The 25,315-nt window shown below is 39.6% G+C and overlaps 2 protein-coding genes across 2 annotated transcripts; one reads left to right on the forward strand and one right to left on the reverse strand.

Moving 5' to 3' along the window:
- Positions 1-416: 416 nt before the first annotated feature.
- Positions 417-10,943, forward strand: ears2 (glutamyl-tRNA synthetase 2, mitochondrial). Its single transcript, XM_055203969.2, has 9 exons — positions 417-670; positions 1,441-1,596; positions 2,044-2,233; positions 3,467-3,939; positions 6,340-6,448; positions 6,830-6,983; positions 10,374-10,504; positions 10,618-10,753; positions 10,832-10,943. Exons 1-9 carry the CDS (start codon positions 583-585, stop codon positions 10,913-10,915), a joined length of 1,521 nt encoding a protein of 506 aa, XP_055059944.1. The 5' UTR covers positions 417-582; the 3' UTR covers positions 10,916-10,943.
- A 584-nt stretch (positions 10,944-11,527) lies between these two features.
- cdc37 (cell division cycle 37 homolog (S. cerevisiae)) lies at positions 11,528-25,220 on the reverse strand. Its single transcript, XM_055203970.2, has 8 exons — positions 24,943-25,220; positions 22,226-22,498; positions 18,083-18,188; positions 17,650-17,765; positions 16,907-17,029; positions 16,629-16,811; positions 12,506-12,577; positions 11,528-12,389 (listed from the first exon to the last, which is right to left on the reverse strand). The coding sequence occupies exons 1-8, from the start codon at positions 25,048-25,050 to the stop codon at positions 12,252-12,254; spliced, it is 1,119 nt and encodes a 372-aa protein (XP_055059945.1). The 5' UTR covers positions 25,051-25,220; the 3' UTR covers positions 11,528-12,251.
- Positions 25,221-25,315: the final 95 nt, after the last annotated feature.

The raw sequence follows: 25,315 nt of genomic DNA on the forward strand, positions 1-25,315 counted from the left end.
TACGATTTCACACACACCAAACAGATGATCTAAATCTTCTAGTTCCTTTTCACAAAAGCTACAGTTTCCTACCTCCATTTTGAATCTTTAAGAAATCATTAGTTGGATAAATCCTATTCAAAATTTTAAATTGCATTTCTTTCATCTTTTGTGGGACAGGGAATTTTAAGTATTTACATCTTTCTTATTGTCTACTTACCAAAATCTTTTAGAATATAAGTTAATCTCTTTTGAGAGAACTTATTTGGCAGTTAAGTAAACAATTTCTTAAAAACTTGTTGTCACATTTATAATTCGGAAAATTAATACCATTTATGCAAAGTTGTCTTAGGTTAGGAATGCTTTTTGAGTATATAATATCCTGCTTAATCATAGCTACCAATGAAACTGTGAGAGCTTTCACAATCCGTTTAAACATCTTTTTACATACTTTTATTTTGAAACCGTTTGGAAGCAGGAAGTGGAACAGCGCCATGGGGTTAGCGCGCACTGTTTCACAAATTAATCTCTGTTTCTCCTGTGGTAATATGGTGTGAACGACGTGTGCTTTATTTATTTTATTATTTACGTAAATGAGTGAAAATGTTTAGATGTTTCATAATGAAAATGACGCGACACGACGCGAGCAGAAGATTGTGCACGCGCGTCAGATTCGCTCCGAGTCCCACAGGTAAAAAAATACAAGAACATTGATGACATGTGAAATAAAAACATGAATGTAAATATAAACATACAGCTTTAAAAAATAAATAACCATAAAATAAATTACCAACAGCATGCATCATGTAAACTACATGAATCTAAATTTAACGAAAGGAAGTCTTTAATACTGTTATTAGTATAGCCTTTATCTCTCTTCTTAAAGTTTCTGTTTGGTTAAATTGGTGAGTAAGCTGACTAAATTTTGCAATAAGTTTTGAAGAAGAATATTTTGGTCATTGTTTCTGTAAACGGTGTGTGCGTGCGCGTGCATGTGTAGCTGAGGTCAAGGAGGAAAGCAGGCAGGGGACCAAAGCACTTCGAGGCAAAGGAGGGGGGATTGAAAATGTTTCTAAACTTCAACACATTTTTTGCCTCATTTGCATGCGTGTTGTTTTACTACGTACATAATTAAATGAATAATATAATCATTATTTCATTTACATTACAAAGTGTGAGTTTTAATGATATTTATTAAATAAATAGTTCACCCAAAACTGAAAATGATTTCATCATTTGCTCACACTCTTTTGCTTTTGGAGCACCATTGAGCTCCATGGGAATTTTAGTTCTACAATGGAAGTCAGTGGTGCTCCAAAAACTGCTTGATTATAAACATTACTCAGAATATCTTGACTAACCTTTAAATGTCCGATAAGGTTGGTGGTGTGAAATATTTAGAGTGCTTTTCACGTCATAGGATTTCCTTGGTACTTGTAAATGTTACTTGTTGTTGTTCAGGATTTCTGCACCTCGGTGGTCTCCGCACTGCGCTTTATAACTATTTGTTCGCTAAGCAGCACGGCGGCACATTTATCCTGCGTCTCGAGGATACGGACCGGACACGACTGGTGCCTGGAGCTGCAGAGGCCATAGAGGACATGCTGGAGTGGGCAGGTGCGTATGTGTGTGTGTGTGTGTGTGTGTGTGTGTGTGTGTAGATATGCTGGAGTGGGCAAGTGCACTTGTATGTGTGCAGTGTTTACGAAAGACTTTATTTAAGTTTATTTAACTACTTTTGGGAGGAGCATGGTCATGCAATCCAACCAATCAGCGCAAAGCTGTAGCCATACCTCACCTCTGCCCCTTGACAGTTTTTTGTAGCTTCTCACTCACTGAGGAGAGTAGACGGCGAGAGAGCTTATTTGTGCCAGGAAAATAATGCTTGTGCTCCCTGGGCAGGATTTTGTTACAGAATGAAAGCTTAGGCTCTAATTGCAATGTGTTTTTCTGAAGATAAGTAAACACTGACCTGGTGTGTGGCATGAGGGTTTGGGTGACTGGCAGTGACAGATGCAGGATTTGTCACTTTCAAAACAACTCAAAACAATACGTGTGTTGCAGGGATCCCGCCGGACGAAAGCAGCCGACGCGGAGGCGAATATGGGCCGTACGTGCAGTCCGAGAGACTACAGCTTTACTCACAAGCGGCATCAACGCTGCTACAAACAGGACACGCCTACTACTGCTTCTGCTCCAACCAGAGACTTGATCTGTTAAAGAAAGAGGCCCAGAGGAATGGACATGTGCCACGGTAAAAGTGCCCATACATACATGATACACGTTTCAAAGCGAAAGCCACTGGCAATGATGCAACCCTTCCGCTTTGGGGCGTGTTAGTTTATTTAGGGGCGGTTTCCCGTACAGGGCTTAAATCTAGTCCCAGACTAAAATGCTTGTTTGAGGTGTTTTAACAGAAAACAGCCTGCACTTCCATATCTTAAAATATATCAGTGCTGTTGCTTTGTCTCAAGATGCACACTTGTTTTGTTTTTTATAAGGTATGTTTATTAAAACTCCTAAAATGTCCTAAAATAACTACTGCTTAGTCCAGGAAACCACCCCTTAATGCCGAGGTTCTCCACTTTCCTGCAGAGTTAGCTTTGCTCAGGTGTGGTTCGATCTGCAGGAAAGTGGATCTCGAGGGTTAGGGTTGAGAACCTCTGCCTTGATGTATAGTACGCCTTCAAAAAAAAAAAAAACTGTTTCCACCCTGATTGCGTTTCCTCGTCTTTCTTTTAACTGACCGTGAGCGTGTCTTGATTTTGGCCTCGCAGCTAAAGGTCGGGCACTATTGGCCCTGCTCTGCCCATTTAAAGCTCTGGCTCGCAGTGTGGCCCGGCAGTGCAAAGTTGGCTAACATGTTTTTAAAGTAAATGCATTTATTTGGTCTCTTTTGAAAGCAAAAATAAGTGAAACATGTTGTAAACAATTGTGTGCTCTAGTAGTAACCTTTTGTTGAACAGATATGAATGGTGATGATAAGCCACAAAGATAAATACCTGGTGTATGTGTTCACAATTGGTGACTGCATAAAGAGCATCTGTTTGAGACAACAAAAAAATGAAGGAAAAAAGTAGTTACGTTTGGTCTGATTACTGTTTACTTTAATACAGGTAGAATAAAATTTTACTGGCAAACTTTGCACAACGAATAGGTGGATACCGTATCATTATTTAAAGTTACTTTAACTGATGTTGTGTTGTCAAAATGCTCTGGTTTCTCAACGGTGTGTGTTGAACTTGAAGCAGTGATGTGCAGACTGATCGACCTCAAAGTGCTTTATGGGCATACAGAGGCTGTCTGCTCTCGCAGTACTTGATATCGTACGCCAATAGGTCTACGCATCACTGCTTCACGTTCAACAACTGTTGTTCGTGGTTTTAGTTTGTGCATGCGCTTGTGGGTCTGAATGTGGTTCATTCAGACCAATATCTGCACACACACACATATAGTCACATCATGACCACCTTTCCCTCTGTCTCAGGTATGATAACAGATGTCGACACCTGCACCCAGAGCAGATCCAAGAGAAGCTGGCACGAGGAGTCCCACACGTCATTCGCTTTAAACTGGACAGTGGCGACGAGCCCTTTCAGGATCTGATCTTCGGTTGGAGCAGGCACGAGGTGGCGGCGGTGGAGGGCGATCCAATCGTAATGAAGGCCGACGGCTTTCCCACGTACCACCTAGCAAACGTAGTGGACGACCATTACATGAAAGTCAGTCACGTTCTGCGCGGCTCTGAATGGCTCATCTCTACCAGCAAACACATGCAGCTCTTTCGAGCGCTGGGCTGGACTCCGCCTGCTTACGCCCATCTGCCTCTGCTGCTTAATCGTGACGGAAGTAAACTGTCCAAGAGGCAACAAGACATTTTTATCCAGAGCTTCAAAGAGCAGGGCGTGTTACCCGAAACCTTACTGGACATCGTCACTCACGCGGGTTCAGGATTCAACAGTGAGTCGTTTCTAATCCATGAGCTATCAGCCTCGGGTGGAGCATTGCTTTGAGAACTCAACCTAACTCACTTCATGTAGATTAAAAGTGCATCTAATATAACTATACCTATTACTGATGTGTCTTACCTGAAAGGGAATAGGTTTACTTTAGATATATACCTCTTTTAAGTAATGTAATGGGGGAACGTTTCTGTTGAGAGAAGATTGAGGTTAGAAATGGAGATGTTTGAAAACAGCGTTCTGGAACTGCTATATTTTGAGATATGGCAATGCAAGCTGTTTTCAATTAAGACAGCTTACAAGGTGATTTTAGTCTGACTTGAGCCATTACAAAAAGTCTTATTTTTACTTATGAGAGGTTTAAAATTTTAGATGACACTTTGACTAACTATACTTAATCTGAGTAGCATTATGAGAATTTGAGGCATTTACGGCAGCTTGTTACATACTGTCACCTGCGCGTGAAAAAAGAGAAATAAGGTAAGAAGAAAATGGGTAAATGTAAGTTCAATGGCCCTCATTTACTAAACAAAAATATGATTAAAAAAAATGGGCTAAAAACGATCAATATCGATACGGCCATTTATCAGTTTGAATGTGAGCAGCGGCTACGATGAAATCATTAGTGTTAAACTGATGTTTTTGAGTATTTAAAGGTACACTGTCTCTAACGTGTAGCACGCTATAAATGCATTATACTACTAAACACCATTGCTAAAAACATATAACTATATAAACATATTTTCCAAATATAAGTGACTAGTAATAAATGGTTGGTCAATAAACATAAGATTTAGAAATCAATACAGTATCAATACAGCTCTTATATTTCATTAAAGTGAACTGATTTTAAATATTAGCATAAACTCTCAGATGAGGCCTTTGAATGACGTCAAATGGTTGGAGCAGACAACAGTTGTTTAGTAACAATATCACATTGTGCTGCCTTTGGCTGTTACTTCCAATTAAAGTAAAACAATGAAAGTGATGTTAGTCTTTACAGCTTTCCTAATGAAAAGAGGACCAGAATTAAATGGGAAAATACTTGTGGATGAAAGCATTTAATGCTGGGTACAAACCAAAAGATAATCGGGCTGGGTGTTTGGTGGGCTGATTTCCCCCCTTCTGACAATCCTGGCTATGTCTCGATTAACTTGATGGTTCTACAGATTATTTTAGCAGATTTTCCCTTGGTGTGAGGTGTGTTAAGAGTGTCCGAACGTGATCCACAAATCTTAAATATTTAACCCCAAGCACAAACGCGCACATCATGCTCTTGAGATTACTGCCACCAGCTGTGCGTGTTTATTATTAATCGTTCATCCTGTTTGACAGCTTATTTTATTGACATGTTAACATCTGACAAAAACACACAATTACCTTGCTGTAGGGTTAAGAGAACGGACTGTAACCATTTGATAGGTAAAAACAATAACAGGCTTATAGTATTTTTTCTCTTAAATAATTAAACCTCTAATAGTTATTCTGTTTCTATCTCACATTTATATATCAAATCTCAGTGTAAATCTGTAAAGTCTCTATAGGCGGGGTTAAAGAAAGTGTCTTCTAAAAATTGTCAGTAGGTCTGAGAGTTGATTTTTATTTCCATTTTTAACCCAAAAAGGTCCAACTAGCTCATCTTTAATAATACCTGTCTGTCTGTAGTGTAGAAGACACTTTCTTCAAGCAGTGGTACAGGAAAAAGTTTGCATCTTTCAAGAAGACAACGCTCCATCACATACATCAAAGTACTCCACTGTGTGGGTGGCCAGTCAAAGCCTTAAAGATGAAAAACTAATGACACGGCCCCCTTCTTCACCTGACTTAAACCCTAATGAGAACCTTTGAGGCCTTCTTAAGCAGTACATTTACAGTGAAGGTAAACAGTACACCTCTCTGAACAGTGTCTGGGAGGCTGTGGTTGTGGCTGCACAAAATGTTGATTCTGACCAGATCAAGAAACTGCCTGAATCCGTGAATGGAAGGCTTGTGACTGATATCGAAAAGAAGTGGGGCTATATTGGTCACTGAGTTTATTTTTTATTATTTATTGTTTTATTAAATTTTTTTTTTTTTGTAATTGTAGAGTTTGTTTATTATTCTCACTTTAACAGGTGAAAAAAACCAAGTGAGATGGTAAAATCTTAGTTTTTCATTTAGTTGCTTAATAATGGTGTACATAGAAATATTCTCTTAAGAAAGCCAAAATTTCACTTTTACTACTTAAATGTTCAGGTTTGAGGGTTTACATTTTGAATTGAGCAAGAGCACTGTAGTTGTACAATAACAAAAGTAATCCTCAAAAATACAACTTGCCTAATAATTCTGCACACGGTGTGTGTGTGTGTATATATTGAGGGGATGTTTTTAATGATGAAATGTTGTTTTTGTCCTGCAGGCAATCGTATTGGTAGACGCCTGGATGAATTAATTAAGGAGTTTAACATTTCCAAGATCACAACTCACTCTGCCCTGCTGGATCTGGATAAATTGGGCGATTTCAACAGGTTTTGCATCTTACATATAGAAATGTCAATGTGCAGATGAAGTGAATCCTCTCATCTGTCCTCATGATTCTCTAATGATTTGTTTTCTATGCTGACAGTTCCACTTTACTGTCAAATGAAATTGCTATAATTTATTACACATTTCTGTTTGTAACGACTTTAACTGAATTTTAGGGTTAGTTGTAAGGGAACATTAATGCATGATTCCTACCAAGAGTTAACTAGTAGTCTAGTCACCAGACCTAAACTTTAATCATTAAACACATCACTCGAGGGAAATTGTGGTATGTGTAGAACAGACAAGGTGAAGATGACAACAGCATAGAATGACACTGATGAACAACTCTGTGTGTGTGTGTGTGTGTGTGTGTGTGTGTGTAGGGTTCATTTACAGCACAGGATTGAGGATGAGGAGAAGTGTGCTGTCCTGGTAGATGAATTATGTCAGTTTGTTCTTCAAACACATGGATTGCAAATCGGTGACCGTTCTGTTCTTGAAGCGCAATACATCCAGAGAGTTCTGCAGCTCAGGAAGGTACGACGACAGATTCTGTGTCTATATCTAGCTGTGTAAATAAATACACGTGGTATAGCTACAGAATAAAGTATACTTTGTTTTTATGTCGAACACACAGCCTTGCAAACTCTATTCTTCATTTGATTCGTACACGTGCATTGTGTCAAATTGCAATACCTCTCCTAGCCTACATATTCCTGTACTATTCTGATGACGACATTTGCATCATGCCTACTATACACTGACCTTCGCGTACATGTAATTCATGAGTTCGCATTAACATGTAATCGACAGGGAATGAGAAAGCTTTTTTGGGGCGTCGTACGAGGGGAGGGCTCCAAGCTCTGAATATTAACCCAGAGTACCCCCCCCCTCTTTAACTGGGATAACCCTAACCAGTTGAAAGTGAGGTGATGGGGTGGAGGAGGGATGCTGCAAAAACCGTCACAGGACAGAGGTGAAGGACGGCTATTTATAGGCACCTCTTTGCACCGATTGGTTGGATCACATGACCATGCTCCTCCCTAACTTAGTTAAAGGCAGAGTAGGTTTAAGTCTAAAAAAGTCCAAAACACTTTTGCCCAAATTTGTTTAAACTGTCTTTATATACCAATACATAAGTAAAATGTAAATACTCTGAAAAAGAGAGTATAAAAATCGAGTGTCTGTAGACCTCTCACGGCTGTTTTAAACACAGCTAATTCACTCCACCCCCTCCCTTCTGGGTTTCTTCTAAAACCATGCCCCCAAAACACATGAATGCGCAATGCTGACCGACTTTATCACTATGAATATAAACAAATACGATAGCTTTTAGTACTCATTATCAAGTAGGGTTGCCGCGGTGACAGAATTTTCCCACCGGTTAATCAGCACGTCACAAACCCGGTGATCCCGGTATCACCGGGTGGGAGGAGCTTATAAATGCGCATGCAGACGTACATATTTTACTTCACTTTACATTATATTTTCACTTTTGAATTACGCAACTGTTTAAATGCAGTGCTTGTGTACGCTGCGTTAAATCGCATATGAATTTGCTTGCAATGTGAGTGCAACAACTGGTTTAATTAAGTACTTGAGTCAATGTGCTCGGGTAATTCTCACAGAACCCATCAATCCCAAGCATCGCAACCAGCTACTTCTCCATAAAATGCTGCTTGAATGATGGGTTTTTTATTTTTCTTGATGAAAAACACAACAAAAAAACAATCTTGCTTATATTAAACATCATATATGCATATTATAACAAAAACAAGTAACCACGCGTCTTCTGCCATCATCTGGTCAGTCAGCTTGCCTCGCACACTCTGAGAGAAATAAATGAAATCTGACACCTGCTGCTCTGTGACGTGACGCGCGTTCAGCTCCGCTGAATTCAGGCAGCAGACACATTCAGTTGTTAATAGGCCTGGCAAACTCGATTCCTTTTAGGGATCCAGGTTATTGTGAGTCACTCACTAAAGTGATCCGGGTTGTGTGAGTCACTTGAGTCAGTTTTGCTAAATCGCCAAGGAAACTCAGTACAGACCCACTTGTAACCGGCTGATACACGCGACTCGAGATTCTCAGAGCCGGAAACATTGCAGACTCGCAGACCATGGGACTCATGAGACTTCAGTCGCTCTACACTAACCGGTTAGTGGATCTATAGAGCGACTGAAGTCTCCTCAAAAGCAAATCCACAACAAAAGCCTTTCACTTCTAAAATAACATGCTTATATGTTTTAGGTTTGGTGTGTATGGTCAACCATTTAAAAAATAGGCCTAACAATAATAGCATAATAATATAGAGAAAATATAGAAAAACTGTGTCCTGATTATGTAGCCCCCCGAGCCGGAGAGTCTCGAGTCTGCAATGTAAGACAGTTCGCACGGATCAGCAAGTTACAAGTTGAGAGATTCTCGAGTCAAATCAGATTCACATGTCTCTCGAGTCCGCATTGTTTCCGGCTCCGAGTGAGAATGTCAGGTCAGTTCGCGGCTCGTGCGGATCAGCAAGTCTCTCGAGTTTGCGGTGTTTCCAGCTCTGAGTAAGAATCTCGGGTCAGTTCTCGCGCAGATCAGCCGGTTACGAGTGGATATGTAGAGCGAGCGAAGTCTCATTAATAATGTTGAAAGAGGTTTGTGTGTGTGGTGGCGCTGTTTATGGTTTTACATTGAATTGTAGTAGGACTCAACTGATCCGGGTTAATGATACTAGTTAATTTAAAGATCTGGGTGAAGGATCCGAGTGAGTCTTGACTCAAACAGGTCTAGTTGTTAGTGTATTTGCTCTCTCTAACAAAACTAAATGATTTAATTAGACGAAAATATCAAAACGACGGTGAAAGACGGTGTATCAGTGGGCAAGTTATCTAACCGGTGAGAGGCTGAAGCACCGGTAATCACTGTTTCACCGACTATCACGGCAAGCCTACTATCAAGCTAGCATATCGATACTGGTAAAGTTTAAAATATATTTTGTTTGATTCGGTAACGAACGATCTAGTTATATTTATAAGACAAAGTTGAAAACAGATTGCATTGATACACGTTTTTTCATTACCATCAGTTACACTGTGATGAAGGTGAATTTCGTGGAAGATTCATAACATATACAGTGTATTGCATGTAAGAGTTTCCGTGATGAAAGCATTGTTGACCCTGATGAGGACTACACTCCGGAGACAATACCGCTAACTTACCGCATTGTCGACTTGAGGAAATATTTACTCTCGTTTGATTTCTTCGTTTATTCCTTTTTTTGCCTTCGCTCACTGTATATGCAGGTACTGTGAGTTCTGAATGCACTTTCTCTGCCGTACTTTTGCTCTTCCTAGATTTCGTGCCTCGTGCACGTTCAAATCAATCGGGTGTGTGGGCAGATCCTGTAGCACGAGTGGTAGCCATGGTCACGATAGAGAGTGACAGTCGCGCAAGCCAAGCAATTGTTTCGTCCCGAATGGAAATAATTAGGTGCGTTTAAAACAGTCGTGAAAGGTCTACAGACACTCGAGTTTTATACTCTCTTTTTCAGAGTACTTAAATTTTACTTATGTTTTGGTATATAAAGACAGTTTAAACAAATTTGTAAAAAAGTTTTTAGTGCCTATCCTGCCTTTAAATAAACTTCATAAAGTGAAGTATACCCAGGCCTTAACACCGTGTCTACACTGGACGCGAGATGACACAAGAACTTATCATATTCAGTGATGCTGTACACAAGAGATGTGAGAGATACCTGCGGCGTCAACGTTTAGTTTGGTTTCTATTATTTGATGTTGAGTTGTGCTGCTTGTGCCCTATTATCTATCATCTTGCCCTGTAAAATGACTTTGTTTACCCCAGATTTCCTCAGGGAGCCTTTTCACATTCTGCTCACTTCTAGAGCAAAATACACTAATGTACACCCTGTACGTTTTGCAGGGTCACATCTGTTCAGTGAGTGAGCTGCTGGGTCCCATTTATTCGTACTTGTGGCTCAGGCCAGAAGTCTGCCGACAACAGCTGGAGGACGTGACCTCAGAGGCGGCAAACATTATAACAGCAGTCATACAGTGAGTCTCATTCATTAACATTTATGCATTTGGCCAAAGTTTGTATTCAAAACGACCTACTGTGCATTCAAGGTATATGTTTTTATACCTACATGTTTTAATGTGTACATTAGGCTGGTTAGAGATCAAAAGTCACTGATGTCTACTGAGGTGTTGAACTCCGAGCTAAAACTGATAAGCAGCAAATTGAAGAAAACTAAATACAGTAACGTGATGAGAGTGTTGAGATTAGCACTGAGCGCACAACAGGTAACACACAAAAACACACAATGATAAATGCTGCTGTGAGTATTTCTGGTGTTTATATTATCTCATGTCTGTCTACAGCAAGGTCCCAGTGTGGCAGAGATGATGGTTTCTCTGGGAGAACAGGAGGTCTGTGCTCGTCTTCAGAACGCATTACAGCGTTAACTTGATGCAATAAAACTCACCAAATATTTTCTGTTTCCTCTGTGTGTATTTTTTTGTTTGATCAACAACACGATTGAATGTCAAAACTGTTATGATGCTTACACTGCACAAATATATGACCGTAATCATTATTGCTGTGCAATTTAAAGGTTCTCTAAGCGAATTCACGCGTTTTAGACCATAAAACATTTTTTGTTACATACAGCAAACATCTCCTCACTCTCTGCTTGCTTCCTGTCCGCTGATCAAACTGTAAAAAACGCGATTTCTGTAGACAGCCCAGCCTCCACAAACTGCAATAATAACAAACTGGCCAAACCTACACCAGAAACCATAACAAAGTGTTCTAACCAATAAACACCAAGAAAGATTTGGGGGTTGGGTTTGGGCACGTTCATGAAAGCACGGAAGGGAGGGGGAGGAGTTAACTACGCTCAGTTTGTTTGAAAACACATTTCAAAAATCAACACACAGATTCGCTTAGAGAACCTTTAATACATTAAAATGAATAAACCACTCAAGGTACACACACTTAACTGTAGTGTCAATGCACTGCAAGTTTCTTTGAATAACAATGTCACCAAAATGAATAAACGCACCAGCACTCAAGGATCTCCCACAGTCCCCATGTTTTTATTCTGCAACATAAACCCTACATGTAGCACTAACCAAGAAAAGATCATCTGAATGAAATACAATCTCACGTCAACTAATAGTTGGCGTTCCTCTCAAATATTACCCATGTTTGCTACTACACAAGCGTCAGCACGTCTTTCTGAACAAACTGGGGACACCTAAATCACACACAACCTGTGCTTCTGAAGACATAAATGCAGTGAATTATCAATATGACATTAAAACTGTTTATGATGCAACTACTACTAAACAAGTAGCCAAACAAACTCTGTTTATATGCATTTAAACTCACATCATTGTTTTGTTAGTTTTTAACCGCTTATCTAATAAGTAGGCATATAATGATCAGGATAATGTACACTCATTTTGGCCATGACCCTGTCGCGTTTCCTTAAACTATAACAACCAGCTGACATAAAATAATGAAATAAGAGAACATGGGTCAAAGATCAGGATTAGTTACTGTCGGTAAAATTACCCATCAGTCCTTTGACAGCAGCAGGCAGTCGAAGCTAACAGAAAATAATCACGTTTGACATTAGTCGCATATGCACTCTTACTTCTGGACTTTTTCATAATACAGGAGAAGATGGGGGCTCAAACTTTGATCCTCAATGACAGCAATGACTTCGGTTTGTGGTTGCAAAGGATGCAAGCATAGGCGGGGTCAGGGGTCACAGTGATGATGCTTGATTGACGGTCACTGGTCATCCTTCTTTAGCGCTTCATATTGTGGTTCGTCTCCTTCCTCCGTATCTTTATCGGCCTCCTCGTCTGTTCGCGAATTTGGTACCCACAATCCTGAATCGATGCAGCGCTTCATGTGGTATTTTGCCTCCTGCAAGAGTCGACACAATCACCACACCGGAGTCAAACATCACACCAATCCACACAATCACCATACAAGAATCACACTTGATGTTGTTATTCAAGATTGCAGTGGTTTACACTAACCGTTGGGTCCATTTTGCTGATGGTGTCCTGCAGCAGCTGAATGTCTTTCTCGTCAAAACATTTCTGCAATTCCTGGGTTTGGAGCAACAGACAGTAAGGTCACAAAATTTCGGTAGGCTTCATCCAATAAGGTATTGGTTTCAGTACTGTATGAACAAAATGATCCAACTGCAAAATAATGAGTGACTTTGACAAAGGCCAAATTAGTGAAAGCTAGACGACTGGGTCTCTCTACTACAAGTCTGGCGAGTCCACCCAACAGAAGTCTCATTTTATTCATGTTTAGGGAAATGATTGTACTGCACACATACTGAAATGTGCATCATTGCTATGCTCCTATTGTTTATAATGCACACCCAAGGTGGTAACCTTATTTTCAAATAATTCTGAGGACCGGATTCCTTACATAATACAAGTTAACAACAATAAAAGTTAGAAATACAAATTGCGACAGACAGATGTCAAAAGCCTACAGAGGGCAGAAATGAGCATAGTTTCTATATTCCTAATTGTGTTATTTCTATGCCACACCATCAAGCACTTCAAAGAGGATTCAAATGTATGTAGCACATTTCTGGTAGCTCTCATCGGCAGGTTTTGATGGTTTTATAAAAAAAAAATTCCACTAAACTTTTCTCATTCAGCTGTAAGACGCTACAAATGTAAAACTACTATAAATTAAATTCTTGCCAAAATATTTTATTATTATTATTATACAATTTAAAGAGTCTCCATGTTCTATTTGTACTTCCAATTCATTAGTAAGGTGACCAATATAGAGTACACTTTTTACAATTAAAATAATTAAAAATCTTAAAAGGCTCCTAAAATATTAATATGAAACACTTTCCCTAATAATTTCACATGCATTTCAATTAGGGATGCTCCGATCAGGATTTTTGCAGCCGATACAGATTACTGATTTGTTATCTTCGTGATTGGCCGATACCGTTTTTTTAAGATGATATGCAAGCTCTTTGATGACTGTAACTGTTAACATTTTTTCAAGATAAAGTAATACCATAGATGTAGCCTTTGTTATATTACTTGCAGTAATTAGGTATATTATTGTTTTAAAGGCGGAGTCCACGATGTTTGAAAAACGCTTTGGAAAAGGAGACGGGCCGACTACCAAAACACACTTATAGCCAATCAGCAGTAAGGAGCGTGTCTACTAACCGACATCCTTGCCGGGTTGCGTATGTGTGGGGCGTAGTGTTGGGCGATATGCCCTATTTTCAGATCGTCCTATCGTCAGCCTGTGAGATCAGCGATACACGATATTATCGGGGGGCGGGGCAGTAGTTTACCCATTTTTTTATTTGTTAATTTTTTACCCATTATAACAAGTCACTTGATGGGTGGACAAAAAAAACAAGAGCAACACCGTCACGACCGCAACCTTCCCAAGCCTGATGCCACCAATGCGAGCGCGTCACTAAAACCCTATCATGATTACTTAATAACTGTAAAAACATGCATCTGCGCACGCACACACACGTGCGCGCACATAAACAATTCAATGCATTTATTTAGTGCTGTTGCAGAAGACTACGCGTGTCAAGCAGTGGTGCTCTCATGAGGTGCCTTTTTAAACGCATCGGTCCAGCGGAACGCTATCATATTTTAAACAGAATCATATATTAAACACGAGGGACGTGTTTCTACAACTCCTTGAAATGCATATCATAAACAGGATTAATACCTAGTGATCTGACTTCAGACAGAGCGCAGCTTTCTGCACGTACGCGAGAGTGAGACGCTAATATGCAGCGTGTCATATTTTAAACAAAAAGTAACGTTTGCCTCAGCTCGCATGAAACGCATTAAACTGAACAAATACATAAGGATTACTACTTTAGTTTATGTTTAGACTTCGGACAGAGGCAAGAGCGCGTGCACGTGAGACAGAGAGAAGCGCAGCTGCTCATGACGCGGCGCGCTGGATTTAGTGGTAGAAGGAGACCAAGACGCGCGCATTAAGTGCAGGTACGTGCAAGAAGGAATTCTCTCTTTACAAGCTCTCCACGTAAAGTGAAGCAAAACCCTCATGTGAGGAAAAGCATGCATTGTGGGTGTTAATATAAAACTATGATGATAATAATAATAACCATTCGCAAACTATCGTCGTGACTATCGCCATGAAAGCCTTCCATTGGCGATATGTCTGAAGATCGTCGATACACGATACTATCGTCTATCGGCACAACCCTAGTGGGGTGGGTCTATCAACAGAAGGTCCAGATTCTATTGGGGTAGGGGCGTGTTTGTTTAGGTGATTTCAAATATCAACATTGGCTTTCAAACATCGTGGACTCCGCCTTTAATCGAGAATCAAATAAATAAGCACAACAAATATTTATTCTGCAAAGAGATATTTAATATCTCTTTAAAAAGGTTTATGTCTCTTAAAAGTAATGAAAATAAAACACTTTACAGTCTTTACTGTATGAATTAAATATACATGCATTCGTATGAAGTACAACAGTTCTTTAGTGAAGAGCAGAGAGTAATTTTATTGAGAGATGAATTAGGTTACTGTAGCTTTAAGACTTGACAGAGATCGCTCTGTTCACGTGCACTGATGACAGGGTGCTGTGTGTGCGCGCGCGCGGCGGGTGAAGCAGACGAGAGCAGCTGTGAGGAAAATGAAAGTTTTAATGCTCAACACTTTAAAACGCATGCATATAATAAACTTTTGACATGAGGATGCAATTGTCTGCAATAGATATGTGTTGTATACGCTGTTTAATGGGGATGTGAAGATGCGTCGCGCTGTTGACCGGAGCGCGTCCTCATAGAAAATACACATATCTCTGTAAAGGCAAAGACAGAAATCCAAATCTACACGTCGCACATGAGCAATGGCTTGTAAAAATGCTCGCGCTATGTAGGGGTGCAACGCATCACAAAACTCACAGTTCGGATCACATTACGGTTTCTGAGGCACGGATCGGATAATTTTTCAGATCAGCAAAAAAAAGTATGTGAAAAATCTAATAAGAAATTACATACATTTATAAAAAAAGAACAAAGTTGCACATGAAGTAAGGTCTAAAATCATTAGGTACAAAAATCAAATGAATAATAACACTGCATTCATTGTATTAATTAAATGTAATTATTATTTTTTAAAGCTTCAGAAGTGATTTTCTCTTTGTCTTGGGTTGTTTGATTAACATTAATGCCACAGACTTAAGTAGGTCAATTGAGGTTACTGTCTCTTTTAAGACCACAGACTGCACAAAGTGCATATCTCTCAGTTTATTGAGGACTACAGTATGAGAGAGAGAAGCACAACTCTCTGAAGTTTACACATCAAGAGTTCTGATCTTTGAAGGATGATTACGTCTGACTCGAGCTGGACCGGACGCATTCAACCGCACGTGCGTTTGTGTGTAAAGTAAACTGCTCACTATAGTGGCTTTTTGCAGTTAAACTCTTTAAAATCACTTGAATGTTAACATTTGCAAACCTTTAAAACACTTACAAATGATACATTTTCCCTTTTTAAATTTGCCTATTAATCCGCAAATCACATGCGAACCAAACCGTGGGTTGTGATCTGTATGGATCAACTGAGATCCGTTGCAGCACTAGCGCTAAAAAATGTCTCTAATTGCAGCCGCATTCAGAAACCTTTTGATGACAAAAGTAAATAGAAAGATCGGTTCAAGAGATCGGCAGATTTACCGAGCACCGATCGAGTCATTTAATGCCTTTATCGGCCGATACCCACAGGCGGCCAATCGATCGAAGCATCCCTAATTTCAATTGAATGTGCGTAATCTAACTAGTATCATTTATATAACTGACAGTCATGTACCCCTACGCAGCTATGCGTTCTGATGTTGTTATATCAAGCATGAGCAAATGTTTTTGCGGTGTATTAATTTACCATCAGTGAAACCCTGAACTTTCTCTTGATTAACCTAAAACCTGCTTACTCTGATCGTGTCAGTTCTGGGGGCACCTGATAAGAGTTAGTTTAATCAACCTCCTACTGTGAAGCACGCACACAGGGAATACATAAAGACATTTTTTATTTAAAACATACGTCACAATTTCTGGATTTGAATGAGCTCAGTGCACTCGAACCGAGTTATGTAGTTTGCGTTCTTACCACAGGCAGAGATTCATACACCTCCACAGGATCCACACCGCCGGGACCCAGACGCTTCTGACGCTCCTCTTCCTCATATTCCTTCATGGCCTTCTCAATGCGAATCTTCGCTCGGCCCCGAACGCGCTCCTTAAACGACTCCAACTCGTCATTAAAGGCATCTTGATACTGTTGATCTGCAGTCTAAAAAGAAAACACACGCACGGGTCAATGCTCCCTCCACTGAAACACACACATAGTTGATAAATTTAGCACTCGACATGCATACAGACACACACCTTGATTTTGGCAAAGAACTGACGAAAGCAGCCGCGCGGATCCACCTTTAAACTCTTGGAGAGCTCCAGAATAAACTGCATGACGATGGTCTGATGGGCCACCTGCTCCATGAGAGCATGTTTCTGTAACACACACACACATCATACAGCTCACATACTGACGAAAAAAGATAGGGCTGGCGAATTGATTCTTTTTTATATCAATTTGATTGAGTCCACTATCTTTTAGTTATCGGTATTTCATTGAAATGTTTAGTCTGGCAGACATGGAATTGATTTGGTGTGCTGTCACTTTAAGACCTACATGTCATGCAATAAAGATTTTACGCATGCGTTTACCTTCTGAATTGTTCACATTCACACAACAACAGACTACGTATATATTCTGAAATAACTGTGTGTACATATGTCCGTTCAAGCACAAGAAAACATGAACTCAGTATTTGCACTGAAGCATAGAGCCTCGAGATGCGGCCTGCCGGTGCACGCTTTGATGACAAACATTCGTGACAATGTAGCACTGAACCATGCGGGTCCGTTACTCCCTCAAGCCCCGTAACCTATTCTCACGAGCCCCGCCTGAAGTAAAGCACCCGATTCATGCATTAAGAATCGATTCAAGGATTTCTGAATCTATATGCTTATGATGAAATGAAGACCGATTAAAATCTGAGATTCAATATTTTTACTCAGCCCTACACAGAGACACACAGATAGAACAATACACATTACAGACACATTACCTCTTCCACCTCCAAATCAATACACATGATCACCAGGTAATTGGCCGTTTCTTCACACACCAGGTGAGGATTATCAGATAGATATTTTTGAGAGTCATCCCAGCGCCTCAGCATACCTGCACACACACACACACACACACACACACAGCTGCAGTAAACAAACAGTACAACACAATTCTGTGTAACACACACACACACTTCTGTACACTGTCTCAGATGATGAAGAGGAGGTCCCTGTGTATCTCCCAAACAGTACCTCAATAAAACAGGTGAATAGATGACCGCTATACCTTTAAAACACAAACAACTAGAGATTTTTTTGAATGCCTTCAGACTATATTTAGATTATAATGCCATCTCTGTATTGTCCATTTGTAAAAGTTCTACTCAAACTGGTTTGAAAGTGTTAGTGAAACACATAAAAGAAGCTCACCGAAGTGTTTGATTTGTTTCTCATATTTCTCCACAAAGGTTTTATGTTTTTCCTCTTTCTCCTCTTCTGTCTCCTGCTTCGTTTCAGGCTTTACGTTGACAACGCTCTGAGAAACACACGGGACCGTCAGACAGACACCAATAATGTTTTGTATTTACATTAAATTTCATCTAAAAGTTCCTCTGTCGTCATTGATTAACCTTCATGTAGTAATAAGAGAAACATCATTAATTGGGTCAGTGTTTTATCAACTCTTCAAACTGTTTTTTACTGAAATATATAAATATGTGCTGCATCGGGAAACGTTTTAATGTTGTCTAAAAACCCTGACTGAAAAAAGGCAAAACATTTCAAACATAATAATGATTGTGTAATGTGTGTTGCAAGATAGACAGTAAAACTAAAACTAAAAACGCATTCAAGAAGAAACACGACAAAGAGCTGCATGTGAAAAGTGTACATCTAGAGAAGAGATACTTTAAACTATAGCTGTCACATTAATGATCTGATTTCTATTAAATAGTATTAAGTCTGACTGCATGTTTTAAACATAACTCATAGATATAAAATAATTAAATGAGAGACAAATATAATGCCTAGTGTAAGGCACTATCTTTGTAAAACTGCTTTAAAAAAACATAAGTTAAGTCCTAACTTAATTTTAAAAGAGCGGTGAATCAAATACTCAATTTTAACTTGATAATTTGTTATATAAGAGGTCATCATACTTAAATGAACATACTTCAAGTTTCAGAACTGAAAACGTCCGTTTTTGGCACTAAGCCAGTATTACAAGCCAGTGTGGAATTAGAAAAATATGACGTCAAAGTAGAATTAAAGCACCTCCCCATAGCCAAATACAATGAACCACTTTTGTAGCCCCTCCCACAGCTTCGCGTGACACACGTGTATCTCAACAATAAGTAAACATGTCTTTAAAGATTGCCAAATGTAACCAAAATGACTTTTAAATAATTTTTTTCTGAGAGACTTTTATTTTGACACGGTGATCTGAAGTAACCATGGAAACGCATTTTCGGTTGTGGAAGGTCTATAACACAGACGCTGTATAACGGAGGCTCAACATTAGAAATGCGTGGATAAAGTTTGCTTTTGAAGAAGTTCCAGCTCGCGTTTGTTTACTTTGTGTAGACGGATTCATTCGTAAAGAAGTTGATGCTAATATTGGATCTGACAAAAATGACACAGCAGTATACACTGTAAGTTTGTAAGTTACTGCGTTTCACTATTGCTTTGTTAGAAGAGATTGCTTAATATGTCCTGTTGTAACATCCATGTCTAAACACGTATGTTTGACTGTTTTAATGTACTAAAAACATTAAACGATTAATAAAGGTACAACACTTAACAACACGACTGTAATTTAACGGTAGAAATAAGTTAGTGATAAAGAAGGATTTATCAGCCGCAGTTTAGATTCTGATGCCCGCTTACTGTGTTGTATACGGTATTTTAGGCGAGTTGCGTTTGAAAGGTCAAACACCCAACAAAGCTTTTTTATCATATAACTGTGATATGTAACGTTACGTGTATGTCAGAGCAACCTCACAAGCACAATGGAAATATGCAAAGTTATTGCTAAGGATTTTTCAGCCGCAGTTTAGATTCTGATGCCCGTTTACTGTGTTGTATACGGTAATTTAGGCAAGTTGCGTTTGAAAGGTCAAACACTCAACAAAGCTTATTTTTTATCATATAACTGTGGTATTTAACATTACGTGAATGTAAAAGCAACCTCACAAGCACAATGGAAATATGCAAAGTTATTGATAAGGATTTATCAGCCGCAGTTTAGATTCTGATGCACACTTACTGTGTTGTATACGGCACTGTAGTCACGTCGAGTTTCAAGTTTTGTTTCGACTTTACCATACATATTGTCATTTATGTGTATCATCTTTAGCACCCAGAATCTTTTGTGGCTCAAACATATATGTGTTCGGCTGCTATTTTTACACATTAAAGTGCCCATATTATGAAAAACTCACTTTTTCTGGGTTTTGGGGTGTTATTTTGTGTCTCTGATGCTCCCACACACATACAAACTTGGAAAAAAAATCCATCCATGCTGTTTTGAGTGAGATACAGGTTTCTGAATGTCCTTTGCTTTGAGTCTCAGATTGCGCGAGTTCAAACTCAGTACCGTTGTGACGTAACTAGCCGTTTCGTCACATTCAGTTTGAATTTTCCCACCCACCACCCCACTCGCAGGTCTCCACCCACCAGGGAGCTAGAGAGAGCACAGAGCAGTCAGTCACTTCGCTGATACCCTGCTGTTATCATGTCTCACTAAAATAACAGCGCTATTTGGATATTATGGATTATACTCCCGCCTACTTTTAAAAACAAAGTTTTAACGCGTGTTTATCTGAACCTAAAGTATAATCTCATATACAGTGTGTTACGACGCAAATAATCATCAGATTGTAGGCGATAAGACCTTCATGCGAAATCTGATGTAAACAACAGACTATGTATCTATATTTCACGGATTATACGCATTTGTGGACAAAAATTGTCATTGAATGTATTTTATTGGACTTTCATGGATCATTCACACATCTGAAACAGACTGGATTCGATTCGCGAGCATTGTATCAACACAAAAGGTAAGAAGTCACGTTATATTTTGCATGTTGTCATTTTCTGTCACAAAATACTACATTTATGATCCTAGAGCATCTGAATCTCAAAGCAGAGATCATACATTGATGCTAATCCCGTAAATTATACCTTTTAAATGTATAGTGATGTTAAAATTGTTTGTAAACCGTAGGCTATATAGATATTTTTGAAGGCTAGATAGTTTACAGCGTGGTTTCGAAAGTAAAAAAAAAAACATTTAACGGCTTTATTTTACAATTCTACAAGAACTAAGTAATAGTGCTTTGCCAAACTAAAAGTTTTTTGCCAAACTAACCGAGACCGGGCCTTACCGCCCCGGCTTTTCTGATGAGGCTAACGTACCCCCGAGCCTCTTATAACTTTACGGTCCGAACCTCCTGGCTCCTGCTAGCTTCTACCAATTAGCACGCGGTCCACAAGCAGTATACATCCCCCGCCGGGTCTTAATTACTGTAATTTGCGAAAATAATGCATTTGAAAATGTTTTATAACTGGAATATGTTAGCATTGTACAGGGAAAACGAGTGTATTGTTGAAACTGCTACATCACAATTAACTCTGGAATCATTGTGTGTCATGAGTTTCTTCTCCTGTAGTGTACTTATTAGTGATACTTTTCTGCATGATTTGTCTGTTGGCAACATAAACCGTTAATAATAATAATATATAAAATAATAACACAGTATGGTCTGTACTGCTCATGATATCACTATGCACGCGCACATGACGTTAGTAGTGGGCGTGATCAAAGGAGCAGCAGCTCATAAATATGTAATGACCACCTCAAAATGCCACAATCTGAACTGCCCTGAAACAAAGGCTACTAGAGATGGGTAACAATCTTTTCCTACAAGCTATTTCGAGCAAACAACTTTTGAAACATGCTTTATGGAACTCATACACCTATTTAACTTGTGGAAAAGCAGTCATAAGATGGGCACTTTAATGTTTTAAAAAAAATTTCCCACATGTAATGACGGGTAATGAAGCTGTCCAATCATAGCAGTGGGCGTTTACGTCCAGGTCTTCAGTGTGGCCCGCCCCTTCAAACGAACCATTTCTCCAGACAGCCACTAATCCATGTTACATAATAGCCTATTACTTATTGCTTTTGATGTTTTTGAATGAATGTAAAAACCACGCAAACATCATAAGTAGACACCAGACAACAGTATAAAACAATAAAATTGACAAATTCACCGCCCCTTTAAATATATCTACGAGTTACCCCAAAAGCGAATGAATGGCAAAAACTCAACTGTTACAACACTGCTTATTCAATGTACAATAAACAGACAATGAGAATTTGACTAAATTCTGAACAAAAATGTAATTCAAACTGGTCTTGTATCATGATGTGCATCGTATCGTGGCCTTGAATCGGTATACCTATCGTAACAGGAAATTGTTGATGATACACGGCCCTAACGTGAACGTACAAGTAAGAGAGAACGATGACAGATTTGATACTTTAGTGAGAACTGAGCGTAACCTAACCTTACTGAATCCCTCCTTACTGAGCGTGTCTACATTCCAGGGCATCTTCTTCTCCTCCGAACGGTGCTCATCCAATTTCTTTTGCCACGATCTCTCCTCCTTCTTCAGCTGTTTCTCCTCGGCTTGAGCTTTGGTCAGTTCTTCTTTGCTGGAGGCAACGTTGAGCTCCTGAATGCGACGCTGAACCTCCGCCAGCTTCCTCTTACTCTCAGCCAGACTTTTCTCTAGGTCCTCACCCTTCTTCATGAACGCCTCCATCCGTTCCACCCGAGCCTGACGTGAAGAGAGAGACACAAGCATTTGCTCATCCATATCAAAAATGTGTATAAAATTGAATTAAAACTTTAATTTGCCAGACAAACCAATACAACAGAAAAAATGTTGCCTCGTTCTCCTGCTTTCTCTCTCACACACACACACACACACACACACACACACACACACACACACACACAAACACACAGCATGGGGGAGCTTTCTCATCCCTAGATGACACCTGGACGTCATCTGCATAAGCCCGGACGGACAAGCCCGAGGAGGATCAGAGGAACATCCACTTGAGGGCTAGAATAAAGTTTACTGCGCTCTATGGGCAGCCGGTCTTGATGCCGGTTTTAAGTTGCATTGGGTTAGTTATTTGGTCTCCACAGATTACCAGGAAAAGGAAATTTCTGTAGATATCCTTAACTATATTAATATAGGGTTTGGGAAGATTAATCTGTCCAAAGCCTTAATCGCAATGCCATGACGCAGTGAACCGAATGCATCACGGAAATCTAGAAAGACCGCATAAAACTTGGTGGATTCATGCTCAAAATCATCAATAGCTGTTTTCAGGGAGAAAACGTGCTCGTTCATGCCTTAACAATTAATAAAGACTTTTTGTTTTTCCGATGATATGTTCATTTCGCAGAGCCATTGCAAGATGTGATTTAAAATACAATTCATAAAAACTTTGTAGATGGTTAGGGAGTAATGAAATGTCTCTCCATGTTATGTGGGCTCCTTTCTATGAATTTGGTATTTTCTCACAGCATAGGTGTGATTGGCAAAGGACAAAAAAGCAGGAAAATATACAGCACACCTACCATGTTGTAGCGACATACATATGCACACATGCACGCACGCACACACACACACACACACACACACGCACGCACACACACACACACACACACACATTTATATAAAATGAAATACAGTTGAAATATAATTTGGGCTCAAAGTTGATCGATCTGAGTGGTCAATCGTCAATGCGTGGGCAAGTGCCACCCTGACCATTATGTAGCCTTGCCCCTGCATCAGACTGAACAAAATAATTTTGTGCATTTAAAAGTAAATACATCAATGTGGTGCATTTTGAGAGTAAAAATAAGTGACTAGATCTATGAGGATTTGTATGTTCTTCTAAACAAATGTATGCCCTTTTAGTAAAATCTTTGATTGCATATGGTAATAATAAGGCACACAAGCCACATACACAATTTGATAAATGGAATTCGCTATTGGTCAAAACATGTTTAATATTTATAGAATAATTAGTGGGGGCATTTAATACAGATTAATTATTGATTACAACATTTGTTACTTAATTCAAAAGTCAAGTGCATTTCTCTTTTGCATAGTTCTTTTGGCACAGTCGAGCTACGCGTTTCACACACACACGTACACAGGCAAACCAGATCCATGAATGTGTGTGTTTGTCATTATATTATTCTGTAATCACAAGCATTACTGCCAGATTCACAAACCATTAAGAGGAGCAAACGTATGCGTGTGTTCGTCAGGATGACGTTGGATCTGATTCCCGTAACTTATATGCGTGCGTTAACGTAAGTGATTACAGAATAATAATGCAAGCAAACGTTTTGACACAAACGCAACTTTATATTGATATTGCGAGACAGCATTTCACCTCGATTGAGAAATCTGATATTTACATTACTGGCATTAGCTGATTTGAAACGGACAGTTTTGTCAAAGCAGCAAACACCTGGCGGGTTCTCTTAATTTTCTTAATACTAAAATGCTGTTTGTCTCTGCCTATTCCTTCTATTCATGCCCAGCGCCACTGATTTAGGTCCTTTATCAATTAGGTTGTCTTACCTAGGCTTCATAAACGTATTCTTCATCCTGCTGACAACGTAACTTGTTACGACTTCACCGCGGCCGCGCGGCATCTGTAGCCGGACCTCAGCCGCACCTCAAAGACTCCTCCCCATTCTACTTCTGATTGGCTAGTTTGTTAGTTTGGTTGAGAGTGAAAGATGTGTTTCTCTCATACTATTTGTTGGCAAACGCATGTTTTTTTAAATTCGCAGCCAACAACACACACCGGAGATCTGACTGCAAGCTCTTTGGTGAGCTCTGCTTTGAATGAAGTTCCATCGTGACAAATAAATAGACTAATGCGGAGCGATATGCAGTTATTTATAACGGAGCCTTGCAAACCCCCACCCACACGCACACACAAAAAATTGGATTTGCATGATTCACGAAAGCCTCATTTTCAGGTCGGAAAAGCCGGAATTCCGGATTTATCCGGAAGAATCACACCCCTGTCACAGTTATTTGAGTCCTGATATGAATACAGTGAGTGTAAAATGTGATTCGCTTCCACAGTGTAAGAGTTTACTTTGATATGAAAACAATGAAAGACTGCCACTACAAATCAAACAACTTTGTGCGTGTATATTTGTGAATGTGTGTTTGTGTACCTGGTGTCTCCATCGAAATAAACTGGGTGTGTCTATATTCGGATGTGTATCATCTTCATCATCAGACACCTCGATGTGATCCCACACACTGTAATCGATGGTCGTCATGTTCTCGATACGGTATAATGTTCCGCGATAATAACTGCGGTTACTTCAAGACAGTCAATTTACTTTATCGCAATAAAATTCGTTGTAGTATTGCTGTTTGTCTGTATCATGCAGTCGCGGCTCTTTCTAGAACTATCCTTCACTTTCGGTTCCTGTGTCGTCATCATTGAGCGCCGCGCACCGGATATACGTCCGAGTAAAGGGTTGGTTGGTGCAGAAGGATGGCTGAATCCCAAACCGCCTACTTCCATACTATATAGTACGC

The sequence above is a fragment of the Misgurnus anguillicaudatus genome, chromosome 3 (genome assembly GCF_027580225.2).
Source record: "Misgurnus anguillicaudatus chromosome 3, ASM2758022v2, whole genome shotgun sequence".
In the NCBI taxonomy this organism is placed as follows: Eukaryota; Metazoa; Chordata; class Actinopteri; order Cypriniformes; family Cobitidae; genus Misgurnus; species Misgurnus anguillicaudatus.

Coding starts and splice junctions, on each gene's coding strand:
- ears2 (XM_055203969.2), top strand. CDS start 583: ATGTTTAGATGTTTCATAATGAAAATGACGCGACACGACGCGAGCAGA. Junction 1,597..2,043: donor GGACATGCTGGAGTGGGCAG/GTGCGTATGTGT, acceptor CGTGTGTTGCAG/GGATCCCGCCGGACGAAAGC. Junction 10,754..10,831: donor TAGCACTGAGCGCACAACAG/GTAACACACAAA, acceptor GTCTGTCTACAG/CAAGGTCCCAGTGTGGCAGA.
- cdc37 (XM_055203970.2), bottom strand. CDS start 25,050: ATGACGACCATCGATTACAGTGTGTGGGATCACATCGAGGTGTCTGAT. Junction 18,189..22,225: donor GTAAGGAGGGATTCAGTAAG/GTTAGGTTACGC, acceptor TGTGTTTCTCAG/AGCGTTGTCAACGTAAAGCC. Junction 17,766..18,082: donor GAAACAAATCAAACACTTCG/GTGAGCTTCTTT, acceptor GTGTGTGTGCAG/GTATGCTGAGGCGCTGGGAT.